General features: G+C 34.7%; 1 protein-coding gene across 2 annotated transcripts in view; it reads right to left on the reverse strand.

Annotated features, from left to right (window-relative positions):
• The window catches only part of LOC124631692, an 89147-nt gene that overhangs the window by 11078 nt on the left and 52147 nt on the right, over positions 1–25922 (reverse strand). For both annotated transcript variants that reach the window (XR_006984532.1, XM_047166241.1), the window contains exons 3-5: positions 12686–12711; positions 7898–7934; positions 950–1006 (exon numbers count right to left, since the gene is read on the reverse strand). Coding sequence is in view for 1 of the 2 variants with exons in the window: in XM_047166241.1 (XP_047022197.1) it covers positions 950–1006; positions 7898–7934; positions 12686–12711 (120 nt within the window). In the remaining variant the exon portion in view is untranslated. The remainder of the gene's footprint in view (positions 1–949; positions 1007–7897; positions 7935–12685; positions 12712–25922) is intronic.

The raw sequence follows: 25922 nt of genomic DNA on the forward strand, positions 1-25922 counted from the left end.
CCGGTACGGCCAGTAATTCCTACGGGACGCGAGTGAAACCACGGGAAAACGGCAAGTACTGAATAAGTTACAACTATTAACTTATGAATAAGTTAGTGAAGTACCTACCACTGCAGTTATCGATCGGTCAGCGTCTACTTGCTGTAAGAACTTGACATTCGGTTTGATGACCATGACCTTGGAAACATTACACTAACAAAGGTCAAAACTGAAAATGACAATAAGAAGAGCATTTTACATCTCTAAGTCATCAAATTAACTAATTCAAAGCAAATGGATTTAAGAATAATGTACCGAGTCTTTTTTAAAGTCTAGTTAGTATCAAAATGTCAACACTACAATAAATCTAAAAGCCATGGCCGTGATAAAACAACAGTTGTTTTCCGAGCACAGATAAGGCGCTATTAGGAGCTCATACTCCACTATCTAGTTTGTGATGCTATCGCTTTTAGCTTTGTGTTCGCGCGATAACGAGCGTGTCATTGGGTTGCTTGCCGCGTCGCGTGAATACGTTTAATGTTCCGACATAGAGCTTTGCAGAAAATATTCTGTGATGTTCTAAGAGAAATACTTTGAAAAGAACACGAGTATCGTTTAATATCATTATGTTGTAATGCGGTTTATTTCATCCAAGTTATTGCCCGTGTAAGCTTATTAAACCAATGTATAATTATTTAATTACTATTAAATTGTATAAAAAGTTTGTATTAATTGTGTGTAAATATCAAAACTATAAAACTACTGAGTAGGATTATACTATTTTCATACTACAAATCATTACTGTTTTACAAACTCCAAGAACTGATAAATTCTTACTACAAGCGACGACGACTGCTAATCTCGAGTAGAGCTATTCAATTATTCGTTCTGCAGTTCTCAGTATATTTAATTACCGGTAGAACAGTGATAGAATTAAGCTGGAAATGTAACAATGTTAGTGGTTACTTACCAAGTCGGTGATATTCTACGTGCTCGCTATTCATCTCCCCTTCCTTACCGGACTCAGCTGTAATATGATTTAAAATTAGTTTCCATTTTCTGCGGAAAACGTTCGAAAGCTCAGCTCGATCATTCTTTATCGGATTTTGAATTGAAAAATTGATTTATAGAATTGTTCAATTTGACGTTATTGTATGTGTCTTGTTCAATTTCTGTGTGAGATGAAGCCTTTTGTTTGTGTTGGTTAAACATGCTGCTAATATCCGTTTTATGTCGATGATTAATTCAATTTCGAAATCCATTTCAAATACAGAATTCACATACAGAAGAGATTAATTGGGGTATCAGAAGTCTTCAAATCCAGTTATGTAATGTCAGTAAAAAAATCTGGAATGTTGGCAGAAAAGCCGATTTGAGAATTTATTGACACGAATATACCTACCTATTTATAGATACGCGAGTAAATGTATCATATAATCATATCCTAAAATATTTCACCACCATGCCAATTAATTAGGTACATAACCTAATTAATTGGCATGACAGATTGTACAAACCAAATGAATGATGAATGAAATGATAATTGATGAAATTATTGAGACAACGATGTACCCGTCAACAGGGAGTCCCTACTATTTGATCAACATATGTTTACATTTCCATCATTAACCCAATTTGGCCTTAAAGAGGTGAGTGATCGATCAAGTGAGAGGGATGATTGATCTATCATCAATTATATCAGTTTTCCGAAACATTGTGAAGTAAAATATTCTGGGCTCTTATAGACTGCATGAATATCTACGAGTAAATTCAGGAGTAAAGGATGTAGGCATCTTAAATATTTTTTGGTCTTAAGTTTACCTATTCGTACACGAAATTAACATTAAAGCATAATCGTACATGAAGCCTTTACAGCATCATTTTATTTTTATTTCCCTTCCAATTAAATATTCTCGTTAATTTTACAAAATAAAAAGCACAAAAAGCCAATCTTTTCTCACCGATATTAATTGGCGTTCCTGTAAACTCTACACTTTTGAACCCAATTATGGCGTGACCTTTTTCGTACGTGTGGCATAAATCAAGATAAAAACGCATGAAAGGATAACCAGAGAACATAAACCTATCTAATTAAATAAATCTACTGACCCGGTTTAGGAACTTGATCGGCTGAAGGTGAAAGCCGTTTGCTACCGACCTTTATGAATATTTAGAACAAGGTGGTCGGTCTATAGGTGTCTATACTATCCTTGTGGTCTATTTTCAAACGATATAAACTATACTTTTATTTTAATGAAATCTCTAATGTAACAATATATATTTCCATCGATACAGCAGAGTCCAACTATACACCTATACTTATCTCATTTTCGACAAAATGAACCATATCTTAATACCGGTATCGTTATGTAAAAATATGCGGGTCACCACAAAACTTACGTGTATTGTAGCTACAAAATGTTGCCGTTTGCCTCTTGAAAATCCCTAAGCTGTGTTTACGTCAACAAGGGGTGGGAAATAGGGGGATTGGGGTGGTAGTATGCGGCTGAACCTCCATTTTCTATATTTCTCACACACTAAGTTATTTTTAGCTCACAATACTTTATTGCTACTTTCCTACATTTTATATAGCACTTTCGGTGAATGGGCTATTTTGGTGCGAGAATAGGTAGGTAAGTACCTACATTAAGTAGCACTACCGAAGCTTCGGTTACGGCGAACTATAAATATCTTTCTGGAAATAAGTTATAAAAGTGCGAATAGAAGCAAAAAAGGGGAAAGTTTTATAGAAAAAGGATTGATTTCCTGTTACACGTGTCTCAAGTTCTATTATTGTCTGTGGAACACTTCAAAGCTTGTGGTAAGGTTCAATTTGTGAAAACAATTGGGCTACAAGATATAGGCATTTGAACAAGCAATAATGTTTAGTAAAACGAAGAGTAACGTTATCGAGCAATTTTGTTTTAGTATTTTAAAAGTTGGTCTCTTTCCAGTAATTTTGGAGAGAGCAAGTTGTTCTATTTGATACCTAATTTTTAAATCTGGAAAATCGACAGCATAATCAATCAGAACATCTGATTAAAAAAATACTGGGCCTAAAAATTCTAAAATTAGTTTTCTAAGGATTAAGTTCTAACTCTAATGAGGTCAAACTATGTTCGTTACAGTAAACATTGTCCCGTTTAACAGCAATTAGCGAGCAAATTATGAGTTATTAACGTAATCATTCAACGATGAAAATTGCTTCGCTATGAATTAAATATTACAAATTAATTAAGCAGTTACCTGTAGCTGTCATTGAGCGTATAAATTATATCGGTTAACAGAATCTGCAGTTGTAAGTTTAATGTAATTAAGGTCAAAGTTATAATCCTTTGCTTTCTAAGAATTCGCTTTTAATGAGTTTCTAGCTATAAATCATGTATCTAGTCAGACTCTATTCACCTGAATAATCTGCACATTTCGTCATTAATCAGAAGTCTCTCTATAGTCCATTGTGTATTGAGTAGCTTCATTAGGCATTTTCACACTAAATCGTAGTTTTTTTATGTATTTCATAATGATATAAAATAGTTCAAAGAACCAATATAAAGGCGTTTCCCATATTCCCAGAAATATGAAGATGAACACAGTGATAGTTTGTATTGTCAACCATTTTACGGCTAGATATTCCGACTCACTTTGACAAACTTGATTCAATTTTCATCCTCAGTGATTTCATTGATAGCAAGTGGAAGAGCTTATTTACTTTACATGTATTGCTATACAAATACACATCCTAGTAAATATGCTGTAACTAATCGTTTGATAAGAAACCATACGAAGGACAGCTGCGAGTCAGAAAATTATACTTTATCAAAAAAACTTTAACTTTATTCTTGCATTGAAGAGTAAATAGTAAAAATCTCCAGTAAATCAAAATAACAGGTATTTTTAGATCAAAATAAAATCACTATTCCGCCAAAAGTAGCCCCTATTTATTATACGTTCATGCTTCGATTGACCACGTCGCCGCGCGAAGATCGCATACAAATCGCTTTAGAAATAACGACCAAATAACTCACATTTAAAAGGTGTAAGATTGGGATAGAACGGAATTCTTGGAGCACATGCCATGAATACTTCTTATACGCATAAGTTCACAGGTATTTTTATCCTTCAGCGGTATAAATCTATTTTATTAGCGGTACATTCTTTTCGTTCCCAACCTTTGGGTAAAACGTAAAAGATATACCTAAAGGACCTTTCAGCATCGTAGGTCGAAAGATTTTATGATGAAGGTTGACATAAAATTGATGTGATCAATTGGACATTATTCATAATTTCCGGACCGATTGGCAATTGCCGAAAAGGGAAAGACATGAACTGCACATTAAGCGACTTTATGAACATCATCTTTATATTTTTACATATTATATGAATGCTGTAAAAATGTCTTCTATTTCAAGTTATTCTGCGAATACTATTTTTAGTATTTTTACCTTTTGGTCGTACACATAAATGTCAAAGGTGCATGAACGACTACTATTTTTAGTTTTTATTCGCGTCAGAAAAGTTTTAAATTTTATAAAAATCGCGCCTAATGCGTTATAAATAACGCCTTTGCACATTGTGTTGTGAAATGTGTCTATAAAGTATAATAAACAAACGTGTATATAATAAAATATGCATTGATATAAACGATACAACTTCTTCTGCACCGAGTGTTCTCTTAAAAGCATTTCCATATTGCAACTTCAAACTTCGGTGTTTTAATGATAATAATAATAAATCTTTATTTTTCAAGTAACAAGACTCAAAAAGTGTTAGTAACAAAGTTCCGTATCCTATGTTAGTATTCCTATTCTACGTACTAACCTAAATACATATGATATGTGAATCACCACCGCACATCTATCACCGAAGTGGACAGCTTGCAGCAGCGATTCACATATATACAATCGAGCCTGCTCGCCACACATCTCAGAATAAGGTTGGGGCTGCCCCGCACCCTGTGCACCAGAGAGGCGCATCTTTTTCTCATCGTTGCATAAAAACAGTCGATCCGAGCTTCAGCAAACATCCCTGATGCACTACAGAAGCGGGGCAGCCCCATCAATATCCTGAACGCATTATTAAATTGAACGCGAAGGACGTTGTACGATTTCTGGGCATAATTCGCCCACAGACTACATGTGTAGAAAGAAGTGCAATATGCACGAAACAAGGTCACCTTAACATCTCGTGAACAGCGTGCAAATCTGCGAGCAATCATATTCGCCCTAACCGACAACGCCCTTCGCTCTCGCTCAATATCGTCATCGTCCTTCATGCCTGCAGTCAAGACATGACCGAGGTATTTGAATTTATAAGCCCTCTTGAGCGGTGTACCATTCAAATAAACCGACGGAATATGTTCAGGACCACGTCCACCGCCGGCACCAAAGACCATGACCTCACTTTTGGAAGCATTATAAACTAAGCCATGTAGCTCGACATAGCTTTCACAAATAGCTACCAACCTTCTCAGACCACAAATCGAGGCGCTCAGCAGAGCCATATCGTCTGCATAACTAATATTATTTAGGCATACCCCATCAATGTAACAGCCAACTCGCTCTCTGCTGAGCGTCTGAATCAGCTCATCGACGTATAGATTGAATAGCGTAGGTGAGGTCAGACCTCCCTGCCTCACACCGCACTCCAATCCATACGGCTCCGATAAAGTTCCCGCCCATCGAACCTGATTGATCTGGCCTCCATACCAGCACTTCAAAGTGTTTACTATTTCACGCGGTACTCCAGCTTTTTCGAGCTTACTCCAAAGGATAGTGTAGGAGACCAAATCAAATGATAAAATAATATCTTATGCTTTTTGAAAACTTTTCCTAGTTGTAGTGTGAATAGTAATTTATAAAATGAACATTTTGCAGGATCACATATTTAGAGTTATACGTCAGTCATCACGAGAATTTAAATATAATTAATTCTACGTTTAATATGGCCAAAATACAAATTATTTGGCCATTTAAAACTCGAGTACCTACCGTCACAATGCCATGCTATTTTCGGAACAAAACCCCTTCATCTTTGAATTGAAAATAGACTAAATATAGAATCTACTCAGACAATAATTTAATACTTGAAGCACGAGACGAGACCAAACGCTGGAAACGCCTTCTTCACAGGAAAATGAGTTAGTAGTAGGTACTATTCATACAAAACATCTCTTACTACTCGCCGTGAATAACTTAATAATACAAACAACCATATTTTAATTATATCTATTCTGTATAAATTTTACCCTTTCTGTTTATTTAGTAAGGCCAAACTTTCTTGTTTACAACTCTCAACAAATTACACACGTGTATTATAACAAAACCTGATTTATTTTGCAGAAAATTTCGAAGGAAAGTTTTCCCTGCTGTTGTGTTACAAACTTTTCCTACTACGAAATTACAAGAAGCTGCTTATTTCAAAATACGTTACGAAACTGTAGATACCAAATGAACATTGACAATGTAATTGAATGCTGCTTTTGAATTAGTGTGATACTACTTTTATACTTTGTATTAGTTAATACATCCGGCTCTGGTATAACATTCATAGTTCTTGCAAGTTAACCAAGACCTAATAATAGATTTATATCCACGCCCCTATAGTATTAAGCCCAGTCTCCCTACTACCTAGCTCTACATAAATCAGTAGTATTAATTATGTATTTCTCACAGTACACCTACTCGTATTAACGTTAAGCCGCGCTTGACCGCCCACGACCCAAATGTGCTGATTGTGGGCCCTTGGGGACAGCACGTGTTTACACACGGTCAATCAATCATGATTGATGTATGCGTGATACCCGTGTAATGTCTATTGGAACCATAAGTTCAACAGGTATTAGGCAGTCGGCGGTAGTCGGATTCGTTTCCAAAAATAGGAACTATGTAGGTTTGGTTTTTAACCTATTACTTAACGTTAAATTAATCTGTACCTCTCAAGGATATCCTAGTTTACTACTAGTATGTTTTATTATGTAGGTAAATGTTCCAAAAAGCAACGTTTCGAAACCTTTACATTGACAAGAATCTATGTTGAATTTATTAGATGCTATACTAATTCAAATTGTATTGAATCAAGTAGGTATGTACGGCTATGTATGATACATTGAGGACACTTTAACAATATGAATATGAGATGAAAGTATACGTATCGTCATATCAATATTGCGGATATATAAAGCAGAAAGTTATTTCAAATTTTATCTGAAGTGTTTTGTCTATCTGACTTTATATTGATGCGGTATTTGCTATGTTATTAGGAACATTTTAGTATATGAGTATGCTTTGAAGTATCGACGAATGTAAAATAAAAAACAGATATGTTTTTCATTTCTATGTCAATAAAATTGTACTTCATTAGCTAAATAGATGACTGATGGCTTCATTTTTAAATAACCTAACATTGATGCCTTACCTGACTAAAAGACAAAATTAATTTAGATTTCAACACTGGAACAATCATCTGTATTCATGAATGTTTCATGAATAAATTAATTGAATATTTCAACTGAGGAGCCGATTCACATTAATTTGTTAAACGGTTGTCAGAAAATAAAAAATATCATCGATTATTACTTGATTATCGAATCACTGTTAAAATTATTATATCCACATTTCGTAAAATGGAAAATACATGCATTTAATGAACGACTTTGCAAAAGGCTCTTCTCACACAGAAATAATGCGTTAATAGTATCTGGTTGATAGGTATGTTAAAAATCTTTTTTAGGTAGAACTACCGAGCTTGTAAGTAATTACCTCATTCTCTCTATAGGTATCATTTACACGATCCTTTTAACAAAACGAGGGTCTCACCTACAGATTGGGTAACTACCTCTACAATAAATCCACGCGTGATTAGTCACAGGCGTGTTGTGTAGGTAACTATATACATGTAGGTACATAAAAAGGAAACTCACCCATTTTAAGTTTTTCGAGCTGCTCCACTGGTACGTCCTGAAACAAAAAGGATTAAGTGTTCAATGTTTCTAGAACTTAACATGTTATTTAAGTATTAGGTACTTTACATGAAATAACAGCATATATTTTTATTTCGGACGGTCTAAGAATCGGATAGATTGTGTGACGATAAGACTGGAAACAATAAGGAGTAAGTAGGTATAGATAAAGAAGAAATTCTAACCCGAGCCCAAATAAACTTGGCAAGAAGAGGATGATGACGTGAAAGTACGTATTATTATATTATAAACGGTAAAATTACACTTCTTATAAAGTACGCTATATTCTGTAGCTGCGTCCAATTAATTAGAGATGTGGTTATCAACGTTTATTTGCGCGGAGCAGTCAGGATATCGGTTTATTGTCTCCCGTAGCTGCGTGGGCTCCGTAATACCGTGCACGGGAGCCTTAATTACTAACTTCAGTACAGAAATGTGAAAGGTCACGCTGGTTAAGAGTTGTTTGTGGTTGATTTATTTTCTACTGTAGATAGATTAAGACAATAATGTTTTATTAATGGTCTGATAAAGTATTTTTCTTTACTATGACGAAAATATTCAAATCAAATCAAAGCATTCGCGTTTAAAACAGACAAGCGAAAAACATAAAATAAATATTTCGCATTGACAAAATGCAAAAGTCTAAATAAGTAACTGTTAAACACACAAGTACCTACTGCTCCATTTGATAAACATTGCATTTGCGTTGAAAACATACATACATTATATGCAATTCTGTTTACTTCTCTAGGTCATGATTGCATGTTATCCTATATAAAACGTCCTAGGACTCCTTTGAGAATTAAGTTAAATCTCTGGCTTTCTATTTATATGGCTGACCCTATTCCATGAAGGCTAGTGGCTACGCAACATGTGTTTCTAACCAAGGTCAACTGTCTCCCAACGGCATAGATGATAGTATTTCGAGCTTTTTATGTGACATGGGATGGTACATATTTTATTAAAGTTGATGCGACAAATCTTTTAAAAATATGGACTGAAATAAGGTAATTTTACGCTGGTGTTCGTGTAAAGGTTAAGTAGGAATAGCAACCTCAAAAGAATTTTGGTACTCTATCTCATAATTTTACCTACATGGTTATGTGTTATTTTAATATACTTTACATCCTGTCATTTGCCCAGAGCCGCAATACTATTATGAGGCATCTGAAGCAAAAATTATTTCATTATGAGATGAAAATAATATTTTACAAATATTTTTGTTGTGTCTTGACGCATTTTTTCGAAAAAAAAAACTCTACCTTGGCTTTTTTATATTATAAAAATGCCAAGAATGTAATTCATACCTGTATTTTTGCAACACAAATCTTTAGCTCAGGGGATAAATAATACAAAATGCCATAAGCGTGTGAAAATTAAATTCCATCTTCATCATTCTAGAAGCAAATAAGATAATTGCGAGGGCCGACGAAAACACCAAAAATATCTTTCGCTAAAGTAATATAATCCTATTTGCATGCTGCGGGAATCGCTGACTTGAATATTAAAGAGCTACTATTAGGAAGGGCTCTTTTATTTTAGGCTTTAGGGCTGTGCTTTAGGGCTTCTGTTATTAATTGTTCTTCGAGGTTATTTTTGAAATATGGGAATAAAGAATCTTTTACATAGACTTTGAAACTCATATTTGAAAGTCATCTGCATCTCGGGATAAAAAGTAGCCTATTTCATTGTCTAATGTAGGTTACATTTTATCGGTACGGGAAGAAGTTCCTGAGTATGCGAGTGAAACTGCGAGATACAGTTCGTATAAAAAGGAAAACAGAATTAAGCTTGATCTCAGTACTCCCGAGGAAAGATAAGCGTCAAATGAAAGCACTCGTTATATTCGAAGCATTTCAAGTACTTTTGATGCAAATCGAGAAAAAACCTCCAAGCTGAAAATACCAATTCTTTTATACGATCAGTGATTTAATACACATTTTTTGCGTCAATTGACTTTTTCAATGGATTCGCGTTTATTTTTGCTCACCTCTTTAGTAAATGTACATATTCAATTTAATGAAACCTTATTATTCGTGCAAAAAATATGAGAAACATGTTTGAGTACAATATAAAAGTTCGTTATAATAGGCACCCACGTAACTTAAAAGAACGAATCTTTTATCACGAATTTCCAATCACAAATGTGCTATAAATAATCTTTTTAATTCATACATATTCAAATCACACGTATTGGCATCGATTCATTTAAAAATAGCCTCCCAATACCCAGAATCTGTTACATTTTATCGAGATCAATCAACCGTAACTACCCAAAGGAACAATCATTTTATTTTATCCAAAAACGTTTTTGATCTCCAACAATCTAAAAATTTTTGCATACCAAATAAAATCCGATAAGGACTAACGTTTCATTCAGCCATTAAATAATAACCACCAAATAATCCATTCAAAGTAAGTGTTAGGCAAACCATAAATGTTAATATAACGAAAGCAAACAAAACACGAGGTCTTCGATTAACCTTTAAAAAAACGATGAGTATGATTTTTATTTACCTACTTCTATGAAAGGTGAAAGCTATTTCAGCTTTTAAATTTTTTTGATCTCCGAACATTGTGGTCTTAAACAATGCTATTGTTATTACACTTTTTCTTCGTCCGTATCTCTGCAGCCATTTAAAAGTTGTTTATAAGCGCTTAAACCGACTATTAATGTAGTTATTTTTGGAATAGGTACCCAGTACAACCCAGACAGGTCGTGCACACGTAGGTTTGAAGTGCTTATGAGTTCACAGAGTGGAAAAACGATCGGCATAATGAGGGTAAAATATTTTCTTTTGCACGCCCTATGTGCCCATTTTTATTACGATTTTTTTTCTTCGTGTAAATAAGACAGCTCGCAGTGTGTATATGTTTCTTATTACTTAATTGTTTATTCTTATAATTTCACGAAGGACGACCAACTTATGTGCCAAAGTTGAATTATCTAACTTTCTATGTAAAACACTTCAGTATGTAAACAACTACTTGTGGCAGTCTCGTTAGCTTGCCTGACTCCTTCTACAAATACAATTTCATATTCAAGTAAATACAGCGTGGGTGTATAAAAATGTATGCAATGTGCTAACTTCTAGGTAAACAAGCTTAGGGGGTTTACTTACATAAAAATATTATCTGCCTACAAAATGTACCGTTGGCTTTACACGGATGGTAAATGCAATTACCCATAACAAAGGTAGGCGTAATTACCAGACGGCTTTATTCCCTTGACGTAAGAGCGTGTATTGTTTAGCATGGCACGTCGTAAATTGAGAATATTCTAGCTGCTAGAAATAGCCAGGCAGATCCATCGTTACCTTAGGGTTTAATTGCACTCCAAGGAATCACTTTTCGAAAATTTCACTATACTGCTGAAACTAAAAATTACTAAGTACTAATTAGGTAGAAAGGCTTAGCAAGTTTGAACCGGAATTTCTTAGGGATGAACGGATCAAAATTATATAGACGCAACAAATCCACCCCATAGCGATGGTTTTCATAAAGGTATTCAAAATATGTTGGTTAAATATTATATTCAAAATCTGTAAAGTGCCTAGATTTCTTGCTCTCAAGTACCTACGTTCATTTTATATCAGACTATGAATTATTCAGAACATATCCTCTAAATGGATAACGATGAGATTTTTTGTGAGTTATTAAAAAGCTTGCTTCAAGAGATTATCTGTGGACATAAAAAATATGAATTTAGTTTAAGTGAAATATTACCTTTCTTCATAATAATCTTCATAAATAGAAACAGAATAGTTACATATTTTGGGAACCGCAAAATAGTTATAAACATTACCTACATTTATTTTCTGCACTGCACTGAAATCCCTACTAATATTATAAAAGCGAAAGTAACTCTGTATGTCTGTCTATCCGTTACGCTTTCACGTCTAAACCACTGAACTGCTTTTAATAAAATTTGGAACAGAGATAGAGAGATAGAGACCATGAGAATGAACATAGGATAGTTTTTAACCCGGATTTTTGAAGTGTTCTCTTAGAAACGCGATATAACCGAACTTGACGCGGGCGAAGGCGCGGGCTGACGCTAGTAAAATATACGACGGAAGAAAAACAACGAGTTTTCACATGTGTAAACTACTGGTAGAACACATACATAAACATTGTGTAGATTGTCCTCAAAGGTACAATTATCGTTTATTGCACAAATGCTTGCAGTTCTTTTTCACGTCTTCGAAGATCCACAGCACAGCTGATTTTCCTCCACCAGACCTAGAGAATTATTTTTTATTCGACTTAATAGAAAGGGTGTTTTATGGGCTTTATATTATAGGAGATATATTTATTGGAGAGCGATTATTAAGAGATTTTACATCGCTCCAGTCCTCAGTCGTCGGTAAATCAATAAGTTCTGGAATTTCTGCAATATAAAACTTAATAAAAAACTGTAAAGTAATTGCAAAATAATTGCAAAGTGCTTAGAAAATGACGTTCGAAAGAAAAAATATTTTATTAAAAATAAAATATCCAAGTAAACCGAATTTCAGATAAATCTCTATTTATAAATTGTTATGCTCATAGGAGAAAATATTTTTATTCTAACTAGAAATTAGATTCGCAGAAATCGAGACATACTTCGTCTCTATAATATTTAAAAATTCTGATGTAAATTTAGCTAGCAATATTATTGACGTGAGGTCTCTCTTGAGTATAATGCCTCGTGGAGGAATATTTGAATATTGTATTTATTGTAGGTATAAAGTAAAGGATGCCACTTACCGATTTGCCGCTCGATCCGTCATTGCCTGAAACAACAGAAAGCAACTATTAGATAATTTTTAATTTAAATCTTGAAAACAAGAGAAACAGATGTCTAGCAAGGTGCTGGTAACAGGTAAAATACATGAAATTTCAAGAAGTCCTAAGATGAAATCCTCTATTATTCAGGATCAATTTTAAATAAAAATGCGACACGTTTTCCATCGACCTTTTCTCCTAGAAAGGTCGCCGATAACACTATTTTCCATAACGTATCTAGTTATTTGTTTTATAATTATAGACTTTGTTTTGATGCGTGTAAGGTTTCCAGTTGGTTGCGCTTGTGAGTCCCGTCTTCGCGGTCCACCGCACATTTAGGACGTAAGCTTTGATCGTACACGCGACACTAACTTTCAAATAGTTTGATATCATATTCTATTAATTATTTAAGTAGATTGGTTTTATGAAGAACATCGACGATGCAAGTAAAAAGGACAGACAGCTGTGTGACTGAAAATTACTATGATATATCAGCATTCAACCTCATCATCATCTCCCTAGCCTTTTCCCAACCACGTTGGTGAAAGCTTCAGCCTAACCGGATGCGGCTGAATTACCAGTGTTTTACAAGAAGCGACTGCATGCAGCATTCAACCTATGGGTACATTTTTCGGAAGGGAATTTAGTGTCTCTTCTTAGACAGAATATTTTCGCCACCGCTACTGAGTACTCAACTAAGCTAAGTAGGTACTATAACTTTCTTTACTTCAATAAATACTGTTATCTTGCTAATACTTAAGGTTATAGTAATCCCTGAAGCTTTGGCGCCAATAATGCGTGGGAGTAGTTATTGTGTTTCGGTTAAGTAATCTATTTAGCGAGCCGTCTACGCCTATGCCTAATAGACGCCTCTGGGAGCCGGCGCGCCATGAACTAAAATATTTCGTTGGTCAATTTACTTAGTGTTGTGTAATGAGTAAAACATGGGCAATTATTACCTACGAAAAAAGGTTTCTCTAGTGTATGTATTTTCTTTTATATAATCTGTTTCGAAGGTAATGTACCAGAATATTGTCATGACAACCGAGATGTAGCGGAAATCATACTCCATCTGTCGGTCCCATTACTTTGACGAGGGTCTTACTTTCGAACTCTTTTTTTTTCTTGTCTAACTTTTCGTGATCTTTGTAAGGCTGTTCGATTCCGCATTCACAACAAATCAAGACAAGGCAACTGTATTTATCAGTGAGTACATGTTTGTTGGGGTAGTATGTTTAATGTATGTAATCTCTTATGGCTCAGCTGTATCAAATATAGGTCAACTTCACACTGGGTTAACATAATTGGAGCAAGAGTAATAGCTAAAGTGTTTTCACGCCGTGTACAAACATGTTGTGTTATTTTATGAAAATATAAATCTAAGTATATTGAATTACCCTAATCTTTATTATCAAGGAGAGATTAATCAGCACATTAAATGTTACCTATCGTCTTGGTCTTATCGAGAACTGCTACTGCAGGCAAATAATAAAGGCTCTATGCCTATCTTTCAAGCTAATAAAAAAAGAAAGCCGCAAGTTACAGGATCTACTATATCAAAAAAAAAATTATGAATTATTTATTATGTAGTTGTCTTCACGATACATATTTAATGCTTCCAATTCTATAATACGACTCAATCACCAACTTAGAAGCATACAGAATTAAACAGTAGAATAACAATTTACTGTGTCTGTGTCGAAATGTAGTAGGTAGGTAGTTCTCCCCTGTCGTCACACACTACTACATAATACTGAAGCCGCAAATAAATGTCTGCTAGACTGACGGTAATGAAATTAGTGTCAGATACTGGTGTCGAAATTTCACAGTTCGTGAAATGGCTCTGGTGATGTAAGTGGGTTTAGACTGAATTACACCCATGTTTATATACGAGTAGTATAAAATGTAACTGTGTAAACGTCCGTAATTTCCGTAATTTCCGTCCTCAAACACAGGCACCATGTTTGATGACACCACCTTCAGACTCGTCGTTTGCCTCCGACTAGGTGCTCCATGCTGCTCTCCTCATCGCTGCCACTGCGGGGAAGCTGTCAACAGCCTCGGTCACCACGGCCTGTCGTGCAGCCGGAGTGCCGGCCGCATACCACGACATGCCAACATAAACGACGTGATCCGTCGCGCTCTTGTTGCCGTCGGCGTGCCAGCCGTACTCGAACCAAATGGCTTGGCACGCGACGATGGCAAGAGACCAGACGGCATGTCGCTATTTCCGTGGAAGGTGGGTAGGACTTTAGTGTGGGACGCGACATGCGTCGACACTCTTGCGCCATCTCACCTTCCCGGAACTGCATGTTGTGCTGGCTCCGCCGCTGCACAAGCAGAGAACCTCAAGCGGCGCAAATATAGTAACCTTATAGGCAATTACATGTTTGAGCCGTTTGGGGTTGAAACTCTGGGGCCGTGGGGTCCGAGGGCGCACCTTCTTGCCAGGGATATTTCCCAGCGCCTGGTTGACACTTCCCGGGGCCCAAAGGCTGGCTTTTATTTCGCACAGAGGTTGAGCATTGCCATCCAACGTGGCAATGCTGCCAGTCTTTTGGGTACATTACCCAGTGACAGCGATGAGGAGCAATTTTTTGATGCACTGTATTAGTTTTAAGTTGTATATATATATATAAGTTTATTTTATTTTATTTTCAATTAATGTAAATATGTATATTGTGAATAAAAAATAACTGTGTAAATAAATGTTTGTTCTTTTTGTAATTTCAAAATGTTGCTGTTTTAAAATAACGCATTTTATTTCGCTGAATAAATGTGCTGGCTTGGCAATTAAACGATCAACAAAATTATATTACGTTATTAACTTATTATCATTAGTTAAGCTGACCTTAAAGTATTAGCAGCCAAGATATTCAAGCGCCTTGTAGACACTTGCCGTGGCAATGCTGCCAGCCAGTTACATTACCGAGTGACAGCGATGAGGACCAATTTTTTTATGTGCTATATTAGTTTTAAGGTTCATAGATAGATATGTTTATATTAAAAAAAAACATGGCCCGTTATTGCTCATTATCACTATACATAGGTGCCTCTAATTAAAATACCAACTAGTTTCAGTATTCCTTCTATTATATCCATTGTGAGAGTCCTAAATACACACCTGCAGAATTATAAGACCTAACAAACATACTACATATTTAATTCCCACTTTGTTAAGTAATATAACTAAAATAAGATACCTAAATGAATGCTTTGATTTTTAACCTGTAAACGTAAATTAGGTTAATTATGTATTTTTACTTTAATTAAAACGTTTGAAGTACCTACTTCATTTCAAGTAGTTAATTAAAGTTTATTCTGTACAACTTATAAAGAATTTAAAATAAGCTGATTCGCTTTGCGACGTTTATTTATTTTATTAATGAGCAGTTTTCCTGATAAATACTGGCACTCTAGCACATTTCAACTTGGTCAATGTTTTGCTGAGTTATGTTATCATGTCTAAGAAATAGGGCTGAGAAAACACTTGTTCAGAGTATATTATTTTATTATACTACAATATTTTAAAGAAGAAATATATTTTGGTCTGTAACCTAAAGACTCGTGTAAAGGAAATTATTGAACCTATTTGAAAAATTCAGTTAGAAAGCTACACTCCTCTTGAGCTCTTGTTGCTTTTTCCGAGTAATATAGGCTATTTATCCCGGTACAGGCCGCGGGAACCGCGGAAACCGCGGGAAAACGACTACTTCTCAATAAAAAAATTATATATCGTGGTATTTCACTTCTCTTCCCGGAACCAAAGTAACAGAATACATTCCTGAATCAAACTTATTCGCAATTAGTTAGCAAAACTTTCCGAGCAGAATTCTTCTGAAAAACAATACGTCTTCATTGACCTACAGGGAGTTTTATTGCAAATGTTAGCGGGATAAATATAAAGTTTCGTAAGTTATTTGTTGCTCTTGTAGTGGTTACAAATAGTAGCTCCACAAGTTGGGCAATTGAGCTGAATGCTGTTCGCACATATAAATGAGGAAATTAGGTGTTTCTGTATTTAGTGGACAGAGTGTGTTGGAGATTTAATGCTTGATTTACAAGCTAACATGCAGTAAAACTAATTTTGTTATGCTGACTCAGTGAGAGTTTTTGTTCTGAACTTTGGGTTGTCTGTGTTTTTAATTGATAAAAAATGCATACTTATCATTGTCATGAATTATTTTCTGATGATAAAAGTGTACTTTTTATAACAACCTCGTTTTTAAACAACGTAAATATTGCCTTCTATTTGCTAATATCCAAAACTTATTTTTCATAAATACAAAAATAATAGAGTTCAATTAGTCAATACCTACACAGAACCCTAACTAATTCGTATTTATTCAACATCTTTCAGGGCCACGGAACATTAATTTCATTATTTCATTAGCCATCAGCCGCAGAAGGCAGTCAGCTGCAAATAGCACAGACCGGATGTTAGCATGATATTACCGAGATTGCGGCACTACGCCATTTCCGGTGCGAGAAGCCTTACAAATAGTTCATAGTATTAGTAATACGGAGGTAGTGTTTGCGGAGAAAGTTACGCGAACGGTAACAAAGTTATGTTTCACTACCTTGACATTCATGACTTACAATTATAAAGTAGAATGTTCCGAAGCGGTTAAAATAGTTAATAGTTTAAACGGAACAATGAAGTGTTTGAAAGTTGTTCTATCGGTGGGTGGGTTCATTAAAATGCTAATAGCTTTAGTGGGTGTTTTATTACGGAGATCCATTAGCTTCATTTTTACAGACATTATTTAAAAAATACTTCGGGCAGTCTCATTCCATCAAAAGCCTTTGTTTTTCATCAAAAACATTATAAATAGACAGGACGCCCAAACGCCAGTAACACAAAGATTAAAAATAGCTCATTCATTCATGCATTACTCTTACAAAAATTCAGACGTTCTTACAATATGATCTTCCATTCATCTGAATGAAACCATGATCCATAATGTGTACCTTTGGTGGTATGTTATATATGACCGTATGTAATCAAAACGAGGCAGCATGTATTAAACACCCACTGCACAATAAGAAGTACTGAAAAAAAATATAACATGCAAAATCGTTGAAATCATAATGAGCTGAAAGTACCAGCAACTATTTAACACGTTCGCATTCCTCGTCCTGTGTTCACGATGACACTAATTAGCATAATCATATCAGAAGCAGACGCGACCGCGGGTCTTTGACCAGATAATGGTTTATATAAAACCTCAGATACTAACCTGAGCTTTACTTCAAAATTAGACCCTGAAAGTGTCTAGTCATTCTAGTATCATTATAAAGAGTGACGAGCGAATCTTTAGTTAGAATTGGCAAAGACTGCATAAAACATATGTGGTATAAATAGTTTGAAATTGAAGCCGATAAAGTTATTGGAAAAGGTGGAATTTTGAGAATTCATGGTAATGTAATTATCTGACAGCATTTTCATTACGGACTAGCAAGCGCAGCGTAGGACGTCCACCAACGAGGTGGACAGACGACCTTATAAAGGTCGCCGGAAGACGCTGGATGCAGGTCGCTTCCAACAGGTATCTGTGGAGATCAAAGGGGGAGGCCTATGTTCAGCAGTGGACGTCCTATGGCTGAGATGATGATGATGATGATGATGATTTTCATTACGTGACTCGGTTTTGAGATATTAAAAGCTCCCGACCACAAATTATATCGACGAATTCCACTATTTTTTTTAATCTACAGGCAACATTAACGATGGCATGCAATAGTGTCTCATAAGAGAAGTAATACATCTGTATTACCAGAAGCAAGTTCGTGAGAACCCTTCGTCCATTCACACCACGAAAATTCGTGCTTCACTCATATTCTCCTCGTCTAAGTATAGAATGACACGACACAAAAGGGACAGGCATACGAGCACTTATTTTTCGTCAATTGTTTTACAGTATCGAGGTCGCAAGTGAAAAGGTTATTATGTCAAACATACGTGAACGTAATATCATTTTACCCAAATTGTGTAAAATGTGACACTGCGTAGGAGCTTTGCGAAACGAAACGTAATTCCCACAGAAGACAATTTACAAAAGAAGCGTGGGTGGACATTTCACAAAAATTAGTTGTTGTTTCCTTAACAACGTCGTAACCAAAAGTAATTTCATCACGAAACATCGGAATGTTAATTTTTATTTATTGTAGATATCACGAGGGAGCTTATTTCTTGTGGAAACGTGTCAAGTAATGTTTACTGTCTCATATTTTTGTTTCCCGATACGTAATATCTACGGCTTTCGGTTATTCTTCCAATTCCAAAGATTTTTATTATTCAGTCTAATGTGAATCACTAATTTAAGCTAAAGTTACTTAACCATTATGCATGACTTTTAAAAATAGACCACACAGACTTGCCTTTAAAACGTACCTTTCAGAAAAAACGTCGTCCCTTGGCAACTTTACAAAGAAATGCAAATACAAGATTCACAACATAACTCGAACAATTTACATAAAGTTATATGGGTACCCACTTATTTAAAATTATTTACATGTAAAAAGAGAAGATTTATTAAAATCCTTGCTAAAATGAAATGGGTGTGTATTCGCACGCTTTCTGGCTCAGGTGATAAAGGTTGTGTACCTAACCCTTTGGTGAAATTCATAATTAACGGTCTCACCTGTCTGACCGAAATATGATGAAGAAAAAACATAGATATTAATTAGCATTAATAGGATTATACTTAATTATGGTATGACTACTATAACTCTTGTATTATTCTTGGACCCCAATGAAGTTTAATACTTTGGCAGCTGTGGTATGAACCTAGGGCTACCATCCGTCCGGGTTTCCCCGGATTTGTCCTCGTTTGGTGGCCGTCCGGGGGCCGTCCGGGCGGGGTTTCAAGAAGTGTCCGGGGAAAACCCGGACACTTTTCATGTAAGGAAGCGCCTCATTGAATTTAAGTGTATGTTAATAGTAAATGGATTACAAATTAGGTGTTACTTTGTTTAAAAAAATCGTACTCGTTCGAGGAAAAAATGCGATTTACGCTAAATGTCCGGGTTTTTTTAATGTTTGTCCGGGTTTGGCAAAATTCGAGATGGCAGCCCTATATGAACCCATGCATTGTAAACTTCTGTGTATGTTGGATGCATACATAGTTAATAATTTAGCCATATTCGTCAGTATTAACGATTACTTACAGAAAATAGTAGATATGCTTCGCAAAAGTAATTTTAATTTAGGTCTAACTTCATTTTAAATGCCTAGAATATTAATCATTGGTGCGTCTTACATTAAAAAGAAAACTAAAACAGTTTTAGAGTTATCTTTTAGTCTAAAAGAAGATTTAAAGAAAGATAGACTAATTTTTACAAGCAGTTTTACTCTGTATTTATCTTTCTAGGTCACTCGACATGGTCGCTGTTTTATTTTTCGACGAATAAGTGCCTGTGCTGAGTGTAATTGATGAAACGTAATACATAAAACGAATTAATTTATATATATAAACTGTACTGCCATATACAGCGATGTTATTTCCTGAACAACAAAATATCAGTAGGCTTATTAACATCGCTTGAACGAAACAGTATTAGGTACTTGTTCGGGAAATAAATTACCGAAAATTAAGATTCCTTTCAGAATATTTAGGAATTTCATAAATATTATCAAAATTATTCCTTTATTAATCCGATGTTCTGATTTTTCAACTGAACTCTCAGCGACGAACAATTTACTTTATTGACTTCAGTTTATTTTGTTATAGGTACGTATAATAGCAGAAAGGATCTTTATTGAGTTAAATTCAGTAAAAGCAAGCAATTAGTAAGGGAGTAAAACTGCATTATTTAGTTATTTCAAAAGATTGATTATTTTCTCGGAAACGGAAAATAGCTCTTCTTTTTGGCTTTGTTCGAGAGTTATCGGAATGAAATGAAATGTGCGTTCAAAATATTGATCTCCTGAAAATGCTTTCGAAAGGATTTACTCAAAACCGCTTTAACCTTTTCAAAAACAGTATATTGTCGAAAAGGTGTCAAACAACTCTAAACTTTAAATCCCTTGTCGGATGAGCATTGGAATAAATTGTTATTTAATAAGCTCTGGTATTTTAGAGGTAAATATTCCATTTTAAGGCCGACGACTTTAACACTAAAGTTAGAAACAAAATGGCTTTCTGCCAGCATTTGTTTTACTTTATTACAATTTCAAAAGCAAGCTTGTACTTTAACAAATTGCTGGTTAAACGAGTTCAAAACATTTTAAAACTTAGTTTTTATGTTTTGACAATTTCAGTTATTTTTGCATTCGCAACTGCACTTAAATGTTAAAACTATTTCTGTGCTTTACTTTAATTTTATATTTCTTGTTTATTTGTGGTTGCAAATGGGTGTTTAAAATAAACAGCATACGTTTAGACTTCACAGTCTATCTAAATCTATGTTTCTCAAATGAGAATCTGTTCGAATATCTACACAAAAAAAACTATTTCCACTAAAATCATCCGGCCGTGCTCTCGCTGTGGCGGCATATTGGACTGACAAAGTGTAGTCTCACTATAAGACATGTCATAGACACGAAAGAAGAAGAAGAAGAAGTGGAAACAGTTCTATTATATTGTTTTTTTTTTAATTAAATGTAGTTTCCAAATTATAATTACCATATTTTGTAACTATACAATACTTTGTAATCTAAAAGCTCCTGACATTTCTAATCTCTTATAAAAGTTTTTTATGACCAACCAACTGTAGATGATTCACTTATCAAACATTAGGTAGTGGACAAAAGAATCTGCGATATTAAGACAAATGGAATTGTACCTTATCTAATTGAAGCAGTCCAACATTCATTTATCTGCGATGGAAAAAACAGATTGTGTGATGTTGATTATTCTGAGAAGAAAGCTCTTGCGGCTTTTCTCTCAGAACGGTAAAATAACAGCCTTAATTTCAGCCTACATTTTTTTCAGTTCAAATCTTCAAGCTTTAGGTTATCATGCAAAGTTAACATTGTGTATTTCGTGGTTGATAACAATTAGACACTGTCTAGAGAGTTACAAGGTAGGTAAATGAAAGCATATCTAGGTCATGTAAAAAGATCTGAAATTGAAAGTGGACATGCGAATAATCCTTGAATAGGTCATGGCAAAAGTCGTTATATTCTAACTTTATATTATTTTAGTGATACTTCATCACTTCTGTAGCATTATATTTTTTCTGATAGACACAAGAAACTAATACCCAAGACTACATCACTTCGGACGTGTAATATAATCAGGAAGAGCACTCCCAAATATAGAGTGAATAGGAACGTGCAACGAGTACAAACAAAAGCGTAAACCAAACATAATGTTTGCAAGATGACGAAATATCCCTTTCAGAGAGAAAGCCTTGGGGCGACCAAAAAGTGTCCTGTTTCACAGTCTTCCTTGAAAATATGTTTGTTTTACGTTTTCACGTCTCACGTACGTGATGACAACCTTGTTTGAACGTCCAAGCTGAAAAATTGTGTACAATCTCAATATGTCCGATTTTCCAACGTAAATATTGACCCATGTGGGATGAAAGAGATTAAGATTATAAAATATCAGTTCTTCTTGCAAAACGAACAAAACAATTTATTTATCGGTATTAAATTCTTCTGAGATGTCTTTTGGAACCGCTCTATCCATTCTCTCTCATATAAAGCACGAATTCTCAAAAATAAAAACATCTGGAAAAGCGAAATAACTTTTCCTCAAAGACATCATATGCGCAATTTAGTTCAAAGCACGTTTTTACACAAACTGGAAGTGATAACTACATAAATTATAGCAAGATCTTTTTGTAACAGAATACAATTTAGATTTTTTAGGAGTAAGCTCAATTTCGTATTTTGTACAAAGGAGAAAAAAATATCGTGCCCATTTCTTTCCGAACTTTTTTCCAATTACTCAAGACGGTGTCATTTTATTCGGTAACAGTTGTCTCTTATACTTATCATCTCAAGGTTAACCTTGGACAGTCAAATTAATCCATGATGAACACAAAACGATAACACGTTTCAAGTGTTGTATGAATAGATAGGTAGATACTGATATTAGATGGAATTGTTAAAGTTAATAAAAAATAAAATAACACAATTTTCAGAAATCAGCATTTGTCACAATATTCTAGGAAATACTGAACCATGAACGACAAAATAAATGATAGAACCCGCCTCGTGTCATGACTAAGCCGTGTTATTTACGCAGATCAACAGGCATTACGCAGTAGGTACGTAGCTATAACGTTCTGAGGAAGAAACCATTACGGCTCAATCAAACGGTATCGGCACTTGATCCCGACTTTCCTTATATTAACCTTGAAGTTTCCATTGCACGCGACCTCGCCAGCTTTAACGATGTGCTGTAAACTGTCTTTTAACGATAATATTCCGACAAGGTCAATAACCTTCGCCAAATATTACATTTGGAATACATACGCCAATATTATCATGTTTTGTATCTATATCATCCGTTAATTACTTAGGGTTAGAATGACCCGGCTGATACGGGGTTGATTGTACTCTCGTGCACGGATCATGAATGATACACCCTTAAAGGCTGGATGACCTGCAAAAGTGGTCCAAAAATAAATTTCATAGATTGTGTTTAGCGCGAAGTGGCAACATTTTATGTCAGAAGTATAAGTAAATAGTAACATGACATGGGTGTTTTGCACCTGTCCATCTATATTTAGTTTACCTTATCCAACCGTTGGATCTTTATGACTATGAGTACCTACTATTTTTAGACTTTGTTTCCGCATCGATCCGAGACCCTTGTCAAACCTTTTTTTACAGTTTCATGGTCCACAACCCATGCTAGGTACAAGTTCGTCAATTTTGTGTATATGTTTTTACTAGTTTTTTTCATCAGGAGTTGACGTGTTAAGTACCTACTTTTATTTTTAAATTAAGCTTCCCTTTAATATATTTATTCACAATTTACATTAAACAAAATAAGAAGCAGGATTTCACCGACTTAACAGGAATATTGTTTCGTTTTTGTTGATTTACCGCAAATAGAAAATCTATTTTCAATTTCCTTCTTGCCGACATGATTAATCCCTTGTTGATGGTTGGCTTGGCTGACGGTCCTTCAGATGAAAAAACAAACAGACATTATCATATTCTTCGAAATACAGCTTTTGAACAAAATTGCTTAGGAAAGCGAGTGTTTGCAGTTGTCTTGATCTTAATCATGGCAGTAATCAGACTCACAAAAATAGAATTATATCTTCTAAAAGAACGCAGATTTGAATAACCCAAATACCATTTAGTTTGTTGAAAATCTAAATTGTTATAGACGTATGTTGTACCTAGTACATATTACATGATACATAAAACTTTCAATCGTCATAATCCGTATTTCATGACACGACAACGGGCAACGAGGGTCGAGAGACATAAAATCGTCAGCAATTTGAGACCGTAAACTTTATTTTCTATTACGTTCAAAAGTGAGGGGCATACGTGCTTAGCATAGTTATAACGTGTTGGACCAATATGTTTGGTGTCACGTACTGAGGCGTGGGCGAAACTTGTCGTGAATGTCGAGGAAAACTTGCAGCGTTCACTGGATGATGCGTCTTAGTGTTACGTAAAGAAAGGTGTACTTTTTTCTTGTTGTAAATACGGAATGGGAAGAATTCTTTGCATCTGTTTGCATAGTAGATGCTTCCGATTAAACCGTTGCTAAATACAACACGGTAATTTTATTTAATCATATAAAAAGTGCTGAATATAAATTGTTAAGGTAATGAAGGATATGCTAGGCTATAACATATTTTGTCATGACGAAAATAAGAAGCACAAAATCTATTAAGTAAACTTTATAAATGTGATTTAATAATAAATGTAAATGTCTAAATAATTATAAAGTATCAAACTTGGTTAATAAAAAAACTTTCAGCTGCTCTAAAAACTTTCAGAGGAAGTTATAAAAAATATGGTTCATTAAATATTGTTGGTTACAACTTTATTATTTTAAAAAGTTTGACTCCTGACCTTAGTAAAAAACCTCTGAATATATTTCATCTATACATATAATAAATCTGTAGAAAAGTAATTTTTGTACATTGAAGAAATTGACAAAAAAAATAGCCAGCATTTTAAAGGATAACTAACAGAACCCATTTCCATCATTTTTGTCATTTTTGTCTGTTTGTCTGTTTATCTGTTTGTTTGTTCGCGATTCACGTAAAATCTACGAATTAAATGCAGACAATGCTTATATACAAAAACTCTACGTAACTTGGGGTATTACTTAGTTTTTGTTTCATCGAAATCGATTCACTCTATCAAAAGATATGATTAATTTTGTGAATTCAAGATGTAAAATATTACGACACGCAATCTATTTGTCAAAACTGTACATTTGAATGTTGTACTTATATTAGTTGATCGGCCTATTATTAATTTTTACACAGAAAATCACACTTTTATAAGTAACATCGCAAGAAAAAAAAAAATGAAAATTTTGTTTAGCCAAGGTTAAAGTAGCTCCATCTGTGGTAAATAAAATACATCATCAATTTGTCAAAGGAGCGAGGTGGTAAATGACAATATTACCATACATTCTTTATAGAGGATTATTATTTCAACAGATGGAGTTGTGTATTTTCCGTAATTCACCATATTTTAACACGAAGTGTAATTTTTCGATAGACATTTCAATAGTGTTTGTCAGTTTGCCGTGCCACATAAAAATCCAACTATAATTATTACCTTGATGAAAGGAAAATTAATAGTTCTCGGCCAAATTTAAAACGGTGCCATCTAAATTATTTTTTGAACATTATGTCAAAAATGATGACTTTAGTGGAACAATTAATTATCATTTAAAGTTACAGATGGAGTTCATATCAGGATTTTTTCATAAACATAGTTTAGCTTATCTTCCACTAATGTGGTGGCCTTAAAACAAATTACTTTGGGTGAGTAGTATTAAGTAGACCTTAATTATTTTTTCTGATGCAAAATATGTAAACTTAATCCTAGAAGAAATGAGGATCTATCTCTCGCAAGCGCTGCTAAGCGTGAGGTAGGTAATGTAGGATTCTGTAGCTTTAAAAACAAGCCCAGATACAAAGTGCAGATAAGAAATGGGAGCTTTCTCGATTTAATACCGTACACACGTAAAATGCTTTATGCGTCTGAAAACGTACAAATTACGCGCCGCATACCAGAGACATGTTTACTTTCAACTTCTGATCGCAAATACACTGTTCA

Source organism: Helicoverpa zea, chromosome 7, assembly GCF_022581195.2.
Source record: "Helicoverpa zea isolate HzStark_Cry1AcR chromosome 7, ilHelZeax1.1, whole genome shotgun sequence".
Classification (NCBI taxonomy): Eukaryota; Metazoa; Arthropoda; class Insecta; order Lepidoptera; family Noctuidae; genus Helicoverpa; species Helicoverpa zea.